The sequence below is a fragment of the Anomaloglossus baeobatrachus genome, chromosome 11 (genome assembly GCF_048569485.1).
Source record: "Anomaloglossus baeobatrachus isolate aAnoBae1 chromosome 11, aAnoBae1.hap1, whole genome shotgun sequence".
Classification (NCBI taxonomy): Eukaryota; Metazoa; Chordata; class Amphibia; order Anura; family Aromobatidae; genus Anomaloglossus; species Anomaloglossus baeobatrachus.
The window spans coordinates 158,465,014-158,480,567 of record NC_134363.1 but is presented as its reverse complement, the minus strand read 5'-3'; the positions used below and the strand labels follow the sequence as shown (position 1 = coordinate 158,480,567).

Below are 15,554 nucleotides of genomic sequence, written 5' to 3'. Positions count from 1 at the left end.
TTGATGACATAACGGACGGGACATATGATTTCAGTATCCCCCTCATTAGCCCTGTGAATATCAGGATCTAACCAACATTGAATTTATCAAGAAATTATTCATAAGCCCCTGATGAGCCCTGCACTATTAAGATGCTGAAGGGCGAAACGCGTTGGGCATTCCTGAATAGTGAATTTTGTATCCGGAGGACATTCTTGAATAGTAAAATCTGTATCCGGACTAGTATGTCAAAATTATGTTATAACTACTAAACACACTGACATTATCATTTGGGCTTCTTCAGAATAGTAGTGTGTACTCTAAATCATGTTTCACAAATATTCTATTTATCTTTGAGCACATGGACTGATTTGACAATAGTAGACGACTGCCAATCCCTTAGAATTTGAGATATTAATAAAATAACTGGGTACCCTGGACTGGGCACTGTCTCCTCACCGTGGTGATACTGCCTTGGGGTCTTCCTTCTATTAGAGGGAGTGCACTATACCTGTTATAGGGAGGGATTGATACAGGGATTAAGTCGTCGTGGAACGGGGGCGTCATTGACATAGGACGCCGACCCCCGTAGCGTAGGAAGGGAGTAGGACAGGGATAACATCTCTCCGTTCCCTCATCACTTTTTAATTAAGTGTTTATGTATGTGTGTGTTCTGACCTAATAAAATTTAATTTTATGAAAAAGTAGTGAAGACTATTGTTTTGCAGCATTATCGTCCATGAAGATGAAATTAGGCCGGTGTTGTTCATGCAGAGACGCAACGACTAAATTAACGATGTTATTCCAGTAGTAGGGGCTGTCACTGTACCAATCACACAGTGTAGGGCTGTTCTGTATTGAGTAGACACACCGGCCCACACTGTAATACAACCACCAACATAGACTACTCTGGTGACAACAGTGGCTGATGCACAGCGCTCTCCTTGACATCTCCAACATTATTGGCGGCCATCATTTCTGCTCAGCATGAACAGACTTTCATCAGTGAACAGCACTGAGGCCCAGTGATCCCTCATCCAGTGTAGATGATGCCTGTGCCTGGTGGTGCGGTCAGGTACCGTGCAGGTCCTCTAGCACACAGACCACATTGATGTAAATGGTTTTGAATGGTTTGATGTGACATTTGGCTGCCTCTCACTTCCTTTACATGCACCTGGAGCTGTGTGGCATTCACAATCCGGTTCTGAACGGCATTGTTCACAATGAAGCAGTCATCAGTGTGGGATGTGGCCAAAAGATGTTCACTTCTCTGCCTTTCTGTGACTCTTCCAGTCTCTCTGTATCTCTTTACAACCTGCTGATGACAGTCTAAGCTCAGTGGTCACTTCAGTCTGAGAACATCCTGCTTGAAGCCTCGCAATGGCACCGCATTACTGATCAATTGCAAGGTGTCGTCTTGGTCTCATTATGTCCAAATGTGAACAGCGTGATGAGGACAGTGTAAATACCAATTCTATTTGAAGACCAAAATTTATTGGGCGATTCATGGATCAAACAGCTGCTGTGAATTCTGCCATTAAACTGTTGTGCAAAAAGTCCTGAAACATTGAACAGTTGGACATGTGCATTCAGAAGTCGAGAAAAGGTCACATTAAAGTTCAACAAAAAAGGTTAGAGTGCATTTTAGGATCATCCTAAAATTTCACCAGAAAGCCAAATATCCCTAACTTCTTGTGAGTAGTGTATATTTTATCTGGGAGAACATAAAAAATATCCAATGCAGGAAATGTACTGAAAACATATAGAATACCCTGTAATACATATTCAAACATTTGCTTATATCCATGAAAAACGTAGATAAAAAAAATAATTAAAAACTAGCAAAACTGTACCGCATAAAGATTAAGGCTTGCTTCACCTGACTATATATTTTAATTCCCAGCATGACCATGGGTCTTCTGAACTGGTGGGACATACGAGACTGTTAAGTTGGTATCGAGACCGTAAAATACGGCAACTTTGCAGTTGTGTGAATGTAGCCTCAGAGATGCAAGGTAATGAGGTAATACCTAATATAATGATTTGCATCGTATATAATTCTCAGCAGTACAGTGACTTGTCTTGGCTATATTACATGACCATAAGGCTATGTGCCCACGGGGACAGTGTCCTGCGGTTATATCCGCAGGACATTCCGCAGGTGCTCCCAGAAAACTGCAGCAAAACATCTGTCTGTTTCCATGCTGCGGATGTATTGCGGAATGTCCTGCGGATATGGTGCGTACATTCTGCATTGAGGATACAGTACCATGACTTCGGCACTGCATCCTCAGTGCAGAACAAGTGCTACAGCGATCAGGGCGTTCATATTACTCACCTCCATCATGCAGCACCTCGCTTTCCGGCGGCCGGGTCACTCTGTCAGCGTCTGGTGCACTGTGCTGGAGAACGTGGGCGGGCATGCACTAGCTCCGGCTGTCACAAGACCGGAGCTCGTGCAGGCCCCGCCCACCTCTTCCTTCCTGTACCTGGATCGACCGCGCTCCTGTGCACCAGACGGAGAAAGTGACATCGTTGTCTTCTATCAAGGCAGGTAAGTATATGGGACCCTGCGGAGAAGTCCGCAGGAATAATTCCCATGCTGCTGATTTTTCCGCAGGGAAATCTGTATTATTTCCGCTGCGGAAAAAAATCCAGCGTGGGCACAGCAGTTCCCAAATGCCATAGAAATGGCTGGGGAGTAGCTGTGCTGCAGATTTTTGAAAAATCCGCGGAAAAACTGCGGCAAATTCCGCGCATTTTCCGCAACGTGGGCACATAGCCTAAAAATGATCACCTCCCCCTCCCACCTAAAAACACAAAACCCCCCAAAAATTGAACTAAATATGGTACATAAAACACTAATTACTGTTAACGGTCAAAAAACGGGGTTGCGGGTGGGTCTTTACCCATCATACTGGAGGCACAAATGTGACTGTGTAGGCCAACCCAAGATAGTTACAGACTTGATGCTGGACAATAATGCCCTCACTGAAAATGTTTATTTGGGATATTTTCTATTGGAAATTGCATATACATACAATAAAATGCTGTGTGTATGCCCTGTTTTGTGTATATATTTGTGTTTCTCCAGATATTTTGTCATACCATGCCTGAAGAAGAGACCTGAGATGTCTCGAAAGCTTGCTTTATAACATCATATTTTATTTAGCCATTAAAAGGTATCACAACTACAAAATTTTAATTTTGTTTCTCTCAATGAGAGCAATCAATCATTTTTCAACTGGCTAACACGGTACCAAAGCCTTTTTCCACACACACACTATATATGTACACACACACATATATATATATATCTGCAGAAACAAAAGGTGCTGTAACCAAATGATCTAACAACAATAATGTTACTAAGATTAACAAAAAAAGGTGTTAAATCCCATGAAATGAAGAAAAAAAAAAAATAAAAACTGTAATTAATATACACACATATATATATACACACACATATATACATATACATACATCCACACACACACACATACATACATTATATATATATATATATATATATATATATATATATATATATATATATATATACACACACACACACACACACACACACTAAAAGATACAGATATAAAAGTTATTCTCTCTCTATATGACACAAAAACACCATTGAAATGTATACAAAAAAATTGCGAAAATAAAATAAACTCCAGAAATAAAGATGTAACCTTTTTTATATATGTGTATGAAACCATTTCCACAATTCTATCGCTGTGAACGTGTTTGGAGGAGGTGTATATATATTTATTTCAGATGGAGGCTGTAAGCCCAGGTCCCCATCTTGTGATAGCGATAATATTGGGGTTCATACATCAGTGGCTGTACCCTGGCTATTTACTTGCTGAGCCGCCTGGACTCTACACAGACACAGCACCACATGACTATAATGGCGGTCACACCGTGAGACTCTGGCTCTCGGCAGGAGACTAACATAACTGTGTATCCCGCCACTGAGACCAGAGTGTCATCTAATGTCAGCGTGAGGGCTTTAATGTACCCGTCACATGTAACTGCATCAAACAGCGGCCGGCGCCATTCGTGGTGTTGTGATCCGGGGGCCGAGGCTTATTCCCTGTGAGGAAGGTGTTAATTCTCAGCTCCTGGACTATATAATTTCAACTGGGAAGGGAAAAAAAAAAAATAGCAGAAAGACACAAAAGAAACTGATCTATCAAAGCCGTCTCCATGGCAACAACTTAATATTTCGGCCCTCTTCAGCTGCGGCGAATTACATAAAATGACAAGATCTTCCCTTTGAAAAAATGCCGGTTGCTATGGAAACGCTGTGCTCACTGAGGTAAACACGGGCCGGACAGAGAGGCGCTGGGGAAGTGAAATGGCAGGAGGAGGTGTAGCGGAGGCACAGACCCTCATAGTACACAGATACGGTAATGATCTAACCCCGCAGCCCCCGACTCCAGAGAAATAATGGCCGCTACACAGAGCCTCAGTACTGACTGCTCCCGACACAGAAAATTCCACACGTGCATCCCCCGCTCTCTGAGGGGAGACGACTTCCCCAGCAGGAAATTTACATTTTCCTCTGTATTTTGGTCACGACAATACAGCACTGACACGACCTATGCATATGCATGGGAACGCTTTCATTTCAAGGCCATGTTTTACTATTTCTGAGGGCGAGGGCTTGTGATGTGGAGGATCTTGTACCTGTAACCTGCAGCCGTGTCGATGGAAGGTTCACCCAATTTGTCTTTTGGCATAAAATTGGTGATTCGCCCGATTCATCTTACAGGTATCGAATACACAATAGAACACCCATGGCTCTTCTAGTTTGTGTGGTGCACAAATAGGATCCAAACCCCTGAATGCAGTAGAAATAAATTGGGCGCTCACAAATAATTAAACTTTATTTACAGTGGCAGCCCAGAAAATGAGACGTTGCGGTCTTAATATCTGAATTTCATCAGTCAGCCGATTGCCCGGGAATACAGAGTATGAGCGCCCATCCTTTGTTACATAGCTGTGGATGCTGCTGACGTTTCCCGGATTCACACTCTATTCCTAGGCAATCTGTGCCTGATGAAGGTCTGATTATAAGGCAGAAACGTCATTTTCTGAATTCGCACTGTAAATAAAGTTGCATCAATTGGGAGTGCTGGATATAGGTCTACTGCATTGTACAGGTATCCAACCCCAGCGCCAAAGAGATGTACGTAAACTCGGCTCAACTGTGAGTGCTATAGTCCAAGGGAAAAAAAGGAGGATAAGGGGCTGCCATGTACCATGGGTTCCACTCCTCACAGGTCCGCTCCATAACTGACAATGGGACAGCTGGGCTTTCCCCGTATGTTACACAGCTCCATGTATCCAGTGTGACTATTTCAGAGGTAATACATACAAAGAATATTTACGGATCTCAAAATGTAACCATAGAGGGAATAAAAAAAAAAAACACCCAACCCATAACATTGTACTACTAAACAGTCCAATAGCTATAATAATAATACGTTTTATTTCTATAGCGCCAACATATTCCGCAGAGCTTTACAATTAAGAGGGGACATGTACAGACAATATGAGACGATACAAAATAACAAAATTAAAATACCAGGAGGAGTGAGGGCCCTGCTCGTAAGCTTACAGTCTATGAGGAAATAGGGGAGACACAAAAGGTGAATGGGGGGGGGGAAATAGCAAAATATACATACAGATAGTCAAGACTATGGGAAACCTTCTTGCCCCAACCATCCACCAATCATTATAGGAGTGCCTGCTGTGGGCAATCGGTACATTATACCGAGTGGACCAGCCAGGTCTGCAAAAATATAGTTACCACCTAGAAGAACACATCAGGCACCTACCAAGGAACAACTGCTAACCAATATATACAGTCATCCCACAGACCATATTCTAGGGTGCGAAATGTCCGGTCTTAAAATCATTCTCCTCCTATATAAAGACCAGATGAATACAAATAAGTCCAGCAGTCAAAACTTCCAAGAAATTTACTACTGGAGTCCAACGTTTTGTTGCCACATTGCGTACATGATGTTTTTTTTCTGCTGCGTTTAAGGCTGTGTGTGCACGTTGCAGAAATTTTCTGCATGATATCTGCACCCTCTGGCAGAAAAAAAGCACCAAAAAACACAAGCGTATTGGTGCGTTTTTGTAATGAAGTCAATGGGTGGAAGGGCTACAAAACAGGAACAAACGCACCAACAATTGCCATGCTGTAGATTATTTTCTGCAGAAAATCCGCAAGTAAAAAAATAAGCACAGTGCACAGCACTTCAGAAATCTCATTGACTTTGCTGGCATTAAGAAAGATACAGATTTCTACCAAATCTGCAACAAAACTGCCCAAAAAAAGCACGATGCGCACAAGGCCTTAAAACGCAAGCAAAATGAATGCGATTGCATGAGAACGCCTGCCCACCGTGCATTAAAAGACGTACTGAACTTCGCTTTTTGGCGAGTATTTTCTATATAATATTTCATGAGCATCCAGAAAACAAATGCATGTAAACCACTCAATTATGTCTGAAACTGCATGATTCCCAGCATTTCTGCATTAATAAACTACTTACAAAAATGTTGCATCAAATCTACACCAAAAATGCATCACGGAAGATAAATACATAAATAATGCAGCAAATACGCAGTAATCAGTGCAGATTCCTATTGCGTATTTTTAGTGCAGACACCAGCAGGACAAAAAAAAACAAAACAAAAAACTGCAGTGGAAAAAAAATGCTGTGTTTTCACAAGTGTGAGCATGGCCTCTAAAGTGTAACTAAACTTCATTTATTTATTTTTTTTAATATACGAGTGCCCATTTAATTGCAAGTAGATCATGGAGGGCCGGGTCCTGATGCCCCCACCGATCACTCAAATTCATTCTCGTCCCTCCCTCGCCTTGGAGAGGTGCGCAGCTCAGGCGACTGGGGGGGGTGCACACAAGCAGCTAAGGATTCAATAGAAAATATAGGTTGCGAAGCTCCACCAAGCTGCTTGTAATTAAAAGTGCAAAAAAAACCCCCAAAAGATTAAAAAAAAGATAAAAGGCTTTGTTGCACTTTAAGTTTTCTTATTTTAATTTACACTCAACTTTTTTTCCCAGTTACTACAAAGGGATAAATTATACGGACTCATCGAGTCCAACAGATTAATGAACGTCACTTCCGACCTGAATTTATTTTCAGAACAGTTAATTACAATAACGAATCATCTTTTTCTAAAGATCAGCTTCAATTCAGTCCACGTTATTTAGTATAGATTGCACATCACCATTTAAAATGTCATAACAATTAGAACGTATATTCCCTGACGAATAGGCTGGAATGTAAAATGGAGAAAAGTAGCTTAAACCATAGTTGGCCATCATATTAACTAAACAAAAAATTTTGGGTGGATGGAAAACCTGCCCAATACAATCTAGAATAATCAGTAATATAAAACCTTAAGAACTAATATATAGTACTTAACTAGAACTCTCTCTGAAGTTTTGGATTTTGGAGTTTAGTATTTTCTGCCCTATCCGAAGAGAACTGATAATAGTTGTCCATGGCTGCCAGTATCAATCATCAACTGGAAAATGATCCCGAAGAAATCTATGGGTTCAATTCTGGCAGATGTTTCCCATTGGCATTTCGCTATCACGTAGGAGGTAAAAAAAAAACAAAAAAAAAAACTAGGAACGGCAGGTTAGGCTACTTTCACACATCCGTTTTTTGCTCTGCAGCACAATACGGCGCTCTGCAGAAAAACCGCAACCGTTTTTTTGCCGCCGGTTGCGGGGTTTTTTTGCATAGACTTACATTAGTGCCGTATGGGCTTGCGTTCGGTGCGGTTTTTGCCACATGCGGCAGATTTAGCCGATGCCGCGGCCGGATGGAACGTTGCCTGGAAAGTTTTTTGCTCCGGCAAAAAAAAACGCATCGCGCCGCATCCGGCCGCTGCAGCGCATTTTTCAATGCATGCCTATGGACGCGCGATGCGGAAAAAACGCATCCGGCCGCCGCATGCGGTTTCTTCCACTGCGCATGCTCAGTAGCATGCTGCAACCGGAAAAAAACGGACGGGACGCATGTAAAAACTTATGCAAAGGATGCGGTGTTTTCGCCGCATCCGTTGCATAGGTTTCACAGCCGGATTGAGCCGCACTGCTCAAACCGGATGTGTGAAAGTAGCCTAGAAAGGAAATCAGGCCTGGTCCTGATGTATCATTCCAGAAGTTGGACATGAACAGAAAGAGTTACAATGGCTGATAGTAAGTTTTCAGGTTTGAACAAAATGTTGCAAAAGCTCCAAAACAAATATGTTCCCATGACTGGTGAAATGTCGTGACCCTGACTGTACACCAATTACTACATTCTATGTCCAAAATTAGAAATCAGCCGAAAACCCTTCAGTAGATAATTTCTTGATACCTTTCTTTTTCCTATCCTGAACACCCTTGGCTCTGAATTTGGGGTTGCCTAGGTTTATGAACAGTGTACCAGTTCCTTGCAGCCATGTGATTTGGTGACGTATTGTTACAAATAACATGGGTATGGGGTTACCACCCTAATTCACTTGGGGATATGCAATGTGTCACCAGCATATCCCATTGGTTCCTTTTCCAATTTGTAAACTTGAAGATAAAACCCCAATAAATTGGAAAAGAACTAAGGGGCTGCTGGGGACACATGTTAGGGTTTTGAAATTGCAAACAAGCGGGTTTTAAAAGTTGGAATATAGTGTAATGCATGGTTATAAAAAGCACAGTCTCTTAATTTTTCGCAGCTTCAAGATGGAAAAGTTCCAAAAATGTTTGGGCAGCAGAAAATAATAAAAATCACTAAAAATAAATTGCCTTAGTGCCACTATCAATTGAGTGGAAACAGTTACATTTCACAAAAAGTTATGTTGGGACAAAAAGTCTTTACGTTTTAACAAATAGAGCGTTCTCCCAATGGAGCAACCCATAAAAAAATTGGAGGTACAGAGTGACCCTCTGGCATGTGTGGGTGCCATATCATGACTCCGTACAATTCCGGGGACTGTAAGGAGCCGTAACACTGATGGGTGCATTAGTCCTATCCAGGACCGGCGCATGGCGTTAATATTTATGAGGACTGCATATTTATATTGCTCAAAACTGCTGCACAGGAATTATCTTGCAGATTACTGCATACAAGTTTAATAATTCTTCATCGCTAAACTATATTCTCCAAAGAAAAAAAGTATAAAATAGGCTATGTGCACACGTTGCCTTTTTTGTGACCACAAATATGACCAAAGTTCTTGGCCGCTAAAAAATGCACAAAAACGCATGTGTTTTCCCACGTTTTTGGTGCTGCGTTTTTTTACCAATGCATTGCATGGGTGAAAAACGCTGGCAAAAACACAGAAATAATTGACATGTTGCATAGTCACCACAAAAACGCACCTCAAAAACAAAACTGCACTGTGCGGACAGCAAAAATGAAACGCACCCGAAAAAGCCACCGTACACACATAGCCTTACAGATATAAAGACCAATAAAAAAGTATTGCAATACATTAGACAGCAAAAAGTTTATATGACGTTATAGCCCAACCTTTATAGAAATATATATTTTCCCCTAGAAGAGATTATTAAAAATTACGCCTTCTTCCTGTTACATAGATCTTAGAATACGCCAGCAGATTACAGATAACTTATTTCTATATTCATTAAAAAATAAAATATTAATTTATACAAAAGCAAAAAAATAAATAATCTGTAAATAAAAAGGAAGATGATACAAAAGAAAAGAAAATTGATAAAATAGATTTATTTGCCAGTACACATAAATGATGGCATTCCTATACCCATGCAAAATTAAAGCAAGACTGGGGAGGGGGATTAAAAAAAAAAAAAAGTGAAAAAAAATCCCAAACAAACAACCTTAAGGCTATGTGCGCACTTTGCGCTGAGTTGGTTGCAGTTCTAAACGCATCCTCTGGCAGAAATTGTTTTTGTCAAATTTGGTTTATACCACAAAAACGCTAAAAATACGCTTGTGTTTTTACCGCGATTTACATGCTTTTTCAATGCATAAAGTCAGATGCGTTTTGAATACAAATACACTAAATAAACTTTAAACATTCAAACACTATGAAAAAAAACGCAAAAAAAATGATAAATATCATGATTAAAATCATATACAATATAGCTAATTGTATTAAAACTGTTCTAATATTTGTGTAAAATTACGTTAATGTATTGATTTTCATTAATTTAATTGTCGGACTATGTGTGTGTGTGTGTAAAGGGACATATCATGCCCTTAATATAAAGTCTAAAACGCATGTGTTTATTTTGTCAAAAAAGCATGTAAAACGCTAGATATTTGATTTAGGATGCGTTTTGAAAGTTCTCATTGACTCTAATGTTCGCAAAACGCTGCCAAGATGTCAAAAACAATTGACTTGCTGCTGCTTTAAATGCAGAGATTTTGACAAATTTTCTGCAACTGAAACGCTGCGTTTTTAATAGCATTGTGCGCACAAGAAATCCCAATTTCCCATAGACTTTGCTGGAGAATCAAAACACATGCATTTTTGCATTAAAACGCTGCAGTTCAAAATGCTGTGGAAACGCATGAAAAAAAGCAAAGTGCGCACATAGCCTAAAAGTGACAGCTAATGCCAAACTTCTGGGAGTCATTTTCACGGACGTCAATAACTTATCTCTTGGGTCGGTTCTGTTCGGTGCCAAATTTAATTTCCTTTATGCACAGGTTTATAATAATGTATTTATTTAATGAGAATATTTTGTCACATTTCTGCTGTTTTGTTTGTGCTTTTGTTGCTATTTTTTTTAAAAAATTGCATATTTTGTTTAAACAAATAAATAAATAAATAAACCTCTTCAATATGTAAAGTAAATTTTTATTTATTACCGGCTGTTCAGACCTAATAAATGCTGTAAAGCGCACGGCAGCACGGGGCCGGACACAGTGCCTGCAATGACAGCGTGCGAGGAGCGGTGATTAAGCAGCGGGACGTTGCAGATTAGGTGGATTATTTGCTTTTTAACTTCCAGCCCATTATCATAATAATTCCCATCATTAGCCCGGGGAACGTAGACTTCTCAATCAAGACAAAAGTTCCACCCACAGCTGTAGGCAGCCAATGACTCTCCAACTCCAGCCCTCCCGAAAACATTATCTAAACAGTCACTGCAGGCCCAAAACATTACACCAAAGGAGCCCCATCGCCAGCCGTGCGCCGCTCCAGCCTCAGCACTTCCCGTCAACAAGCGGAGACGGCTGACATGCACGGAGCCAGGGCTGGAAGCAGTTACCGCAGCTCTGCAGGAACACAGAGACCCGGGGAAAAATCTAATAATGAACAGCACATACGGCACAGAGCAAGCTGACACGGATGCGCTGCTGACAGGTAAACAGCGGCTGCAGCGATCGTCATGTGCAAGCTTTGCAGCGACATGCAATATTAAGAAAACAGGAACAGCAAACAGTCCATGGTAAACATTGCACAAGCCCGGTGAAGCAGCAGCAGTGCGGAGGCCAGGGATGGCGTGTTCCTACCTGCAGGGGCTGAACAGGTCATCCATCACTAGCACAGATGCTGCTGGCTCTGCCTGGATCCCTCAGCCTGCAGTTCCTGCTCTAAACTCTACCCTTTTTCTTACTCTAACTACTCAAAATGGTGGCACATGCAGTCAGAGACCTCAGAGAGCTTTCACTGAGCTTGTGCTATGACCTCAGCCTCCACGCACAGCGCTGCAAACTTCCCCCCTCAGACTCCAGGCACTGAGCATGTGCTGTGACCCCCTCCTGCTTGTTTCTGGTCCACTCCCCCCCTCCAGCCCCCCCTTTCTCGTCTCAGCCACAGACCTTCCTACAACGCAATCAATCTCCAGCCTGCTGTTTCCGTAAATAAAGCCGAGCACACAGCCTCTGCTCGCACCTCTCCCCGGCATACTAAGCCTGTGCGCGGAGACAAGGCAGGGGCCCCGGCGAGGGCTTGTGCGAGGGCAGGCGGCACCGGCACCACCGGAGAATAATCATCATGTGCGACACGCCGAACCGCAGCGCCGCTCACGGCGGAAAGAAGCGATCCCTCATCTCATTCTCCGACTGCACCCTACACAATTCCGGAAAGTTCATCATGTCATTGTGGGTACCACAACCAGAGTTTAGGGGGCTCATCTGCGACTATGGCTGGTGGCATCATTTTTCTTTTTAAATCACAATCTTTAATAAAAATAAAATTAGTAATCTTGCAGTTTTCACACTGGCCACTAAATTATTGTTTTAGACTCAATTCCTGTACTTTCAGGAATAGTTTTCAGCAGTCTCATTATCATCAGAAGTAGGCTTACAATGACTAATAACATATGTACACAGCTGATCGTATAGCATGCAAAAATCACATTAGCAGATACAAAACACCCTTTCCAGTGACCTTTGCACACGCTCATTAGAAGCTTCAGTACATAAGGCTAATTTCACACTTGCGTTGAACAGTATCCATTGCATTGCGTTGTGTGACGGATGCAACGGATGTGTTGCATATAGTGGCACAACGGATGCTGCAAAACAACGGAATCAGTTTTGATTTTTTTTTTTACAGTTTTACCGGCGGCAGACTATTGTGAACGATCAGCTGATCGCTCCCTGCAGCCGGCCGCCGGGTGATCAGCTGAGCGCTGTCACTTGCCGACGGCCGGGCGCTCAGCTGAACGTTCGGCCACCGCGAGCCAGAATAAAGTTTGTGATTTAAAAAAAAAAAAAAAGCATGTGCAGTGAAATCCCGAGGATTCCGCTGCTCAAAACAACGTTACAAGCAGCATTCCTCCCGCTGGGCGGAAGCAACGGAGCGTCGCCCAGCGGAAGCAACGCAGGTCCTTTTGGTACAATCAGTCATCCATACAAGTCTATGGGAAACAGCGGAATCAGTTAACGGATTCCGCTGTTTTCCAAAAGGGCGGATTGTAACGGAAGGAAATAAACGCAAGTGTGAAAGTACCCCAAGGACAACATCTGCAAGGGGTATTTATGTTCTCCCCGTGTTTGCGTGTGTTTCCTCCGGGTTCTCCGGTTTCCTCCCACACTCCAAAGACATACAGATAGGGACTCTAGATTGTGAGCCCCAATGGGGACAGTGTTGCTGATGTATGTAAAGCGCTGCGGAATTAATTGTGCTATATAAATGAATAAATATTATTATTATAATAAGACACAATTAGAGTCTGATCTCCGTGACTAATGTATGCGCGTGCTCTGAAACAGGAAGTTAGAGTTTAAAAGTAGCCCTAGTGGCCAGAGTGAAAATTGCAAGATTTTTTATAAAAAAAAACAAAAAACCCCAAACACTAATTCATTTTTTTTTTAAAAATACATAAAACACAAAAAACTAAACAAAAAGGTAATTTTCTAATGATTGCTTCCTTTAAGCCCTGTTCACATGACTTAAAGGGAATCAGGCTTTTTGTTCCCTCATCTCACAGCAGCATAATGTAGAGACAAACCCGGATTCCAGCAATGTGTTACTTACTAAGCTGTTTTGCTGTCATTTTGATAAAATCACTGTTTTCTCTGCTGCAGATCCAGCAGTTATACAGAGCTCATGAATATGCTGGACTACCTGCAGCACATCAAGTAGCCCTGTAATGATAATCTCATGCTGATTAATCAGTGATTTTATTAAAACTACACTAAGCAGCTCAGTAAGTGACACATCGCTGGAATCAGGATCTCTGATCTCTGCCTCTACGTTATGCTGCTCTCAGATTAGGTTGCAAAAACCTGGTGACAGATTCCCCTTTAACAGAGCTATGTATGGAGTATATGGTTGGAAAACCCTCCAGCATGTAAAGCAAAAAATATACTATACTTTAGGATGCAAGACTGTAACCAGCAACAAAGCATTATATCTGTGAAGCTTTGGGCCAAAATGCAGGTAAAACCTTGTTGCATGGGGCGATTTTTATTTTCTATAGCAGAGGTATTCTCAACATCGGACCATCACATACAGAAACCGCTATGGTGATATTTCAGTGACCACTAAAAAAAAAAAATTGCCACCAAAGAAATACTCAAAGTTGGATACGATTGTCACTAGTAACACTTGACTTATTTGTTCTAATTCTAAAATGTATTTGGGTATTTCCAGGAATAATTGGAATTGCTCCATCTAGCTGCTGGAGAAAGTAATAACAGGCTGAGGTAGTAGAGGATGGTCATCAGTTGACCCCAGAATAAATTCTGTCTTTTGGTTAGTCAATTTAGAGGGAGATAAACTCATTCTGGCAGAACCAAACATTGTTTACATCCGGTCTCCAGCGGAACTAACTAAACCTTTGAGGGTGACAGCTATTAGGACCCTCCAATGATCATCAATGATGACCCAGCCTACAGATTGGTCATTAATGCTAGTCGCTCACGAGAAATGTGTTCCAATCTAAATATGAGTGTAAGTCCCTGATCCCAGCAGTTTGTGTTGACACTGGAGATCTGTCTGGTCCAGCATATCATCCATGCTGTGTGCGGAGGGGGCTGGATCAAATGCCAAACAGGTAGCTCTCTCCTGTGTTAAACACAAGCTGGAAGTACAGTCGTTGCTAAAAGTTCTGAGGCTGACAAATTTTGGTTTTCATCAAGTTGCTGCCTCAATTTTTAAAGTGGTAATTTACCATAACTCTAGATTGTTAAGAAGAGTGATCGGATGAACTGCAAAAAACTGCAATGTCATTCCTTAACATGCAGATTAACGATCCCAAAAAATCAAACTCCTCTGAATGTCAGCCCTGCCACACAGTGATATCATTAGCGCATGAGAAAATATTAACAAGGACAAGGCAGCTGATATCCCTCCATCATGCTGATTAACTCCTTTACCATCCAGCCATTTTCAGTTTTTCTTCCAAGAGCCATATTTGTTTGAATTTTTCCATCAATATAGCCATATGAGGGCTTTTTTTTCTGTGGAACAAATAGTACTTTTGAATGTCACCATTTATTCTGCCCCATATTGTACTCAAAAATAGTAAAAAAAAAAAAATCCAAGTGTGGTGAAATTGCAAAAAAAAAAAAAAAAGATGCAATTACACTTTTTTTTTTTGTATTTACCAGGTTCACTATATGGTAAAACTGACCTGGCTGTATAATTCCCTTGGGCAGTAGAAGTACATAGATACCAAAGATGTATAGGGTTTTTTTTTATGTTTTAGCAATGAATTTATTTTTTTATTAAAAATTGTAAAAAAAAAAAAAATATATATAAAATAAATTTGTGCTTTTGTTATTTTCTGAGACCTGTAGCATTCTCATTTTTCGGGATCAGGGGCTGTGTGATATTTTTGGGTACATGCAATGTTTGGATCGCCTCTTATGGCAATGTTGCAGTGACCAAAAAAAAAAAAACGTAATTCTGGCTGTTTCATTTTTTTTCCTCATTACGCCCTTTACCGATCAGATTAATTTATTTTATATTTTGATAGAGCGGGCATTTCTAAAGCCGGCAATACCAAATATGTGTATTTTTTAATTGTATCATTTTCAGCAGTGCAAACTGGAGATTTAAACTTGTGGGTTTGGTGTTTTTGTTTTTTT

The 15,554-nt window shown here is 41.2% G+C and overlaps 1 protein-coding gene across 5 annotated transcripts in view; it reads right to left on the bottom strand.

Annotated features, from left to right (window-relative positions):
- The window catches only part of RERE (arginine-glutamic acid dipeptide repeats), a 432,422-nt gene that overhangs the window by 73,599 nt on the left and 343,269 nt on the right, over positions 1-15,554 (bottom strand). The window contains exon 1 of one of the 5 annotated variants that reach the window (XM_075328177.1): positions 11,526-11,701. The exons of the other annotated variants lie outside the window; for them this stretch is intronic. Within the exon in view, the coding sequence (XP_075184292.1) occupies positions 11,526-11,551 (26 nt within the window). The 5' untranslated portion in view covers positions 11,552-11,701. Of the gene's footprint in view, positions 1-11,525; positions 11,702-15,554 lie in introns of those variants that run through there. 5 annotated transcript variants of the gene reach the window in all.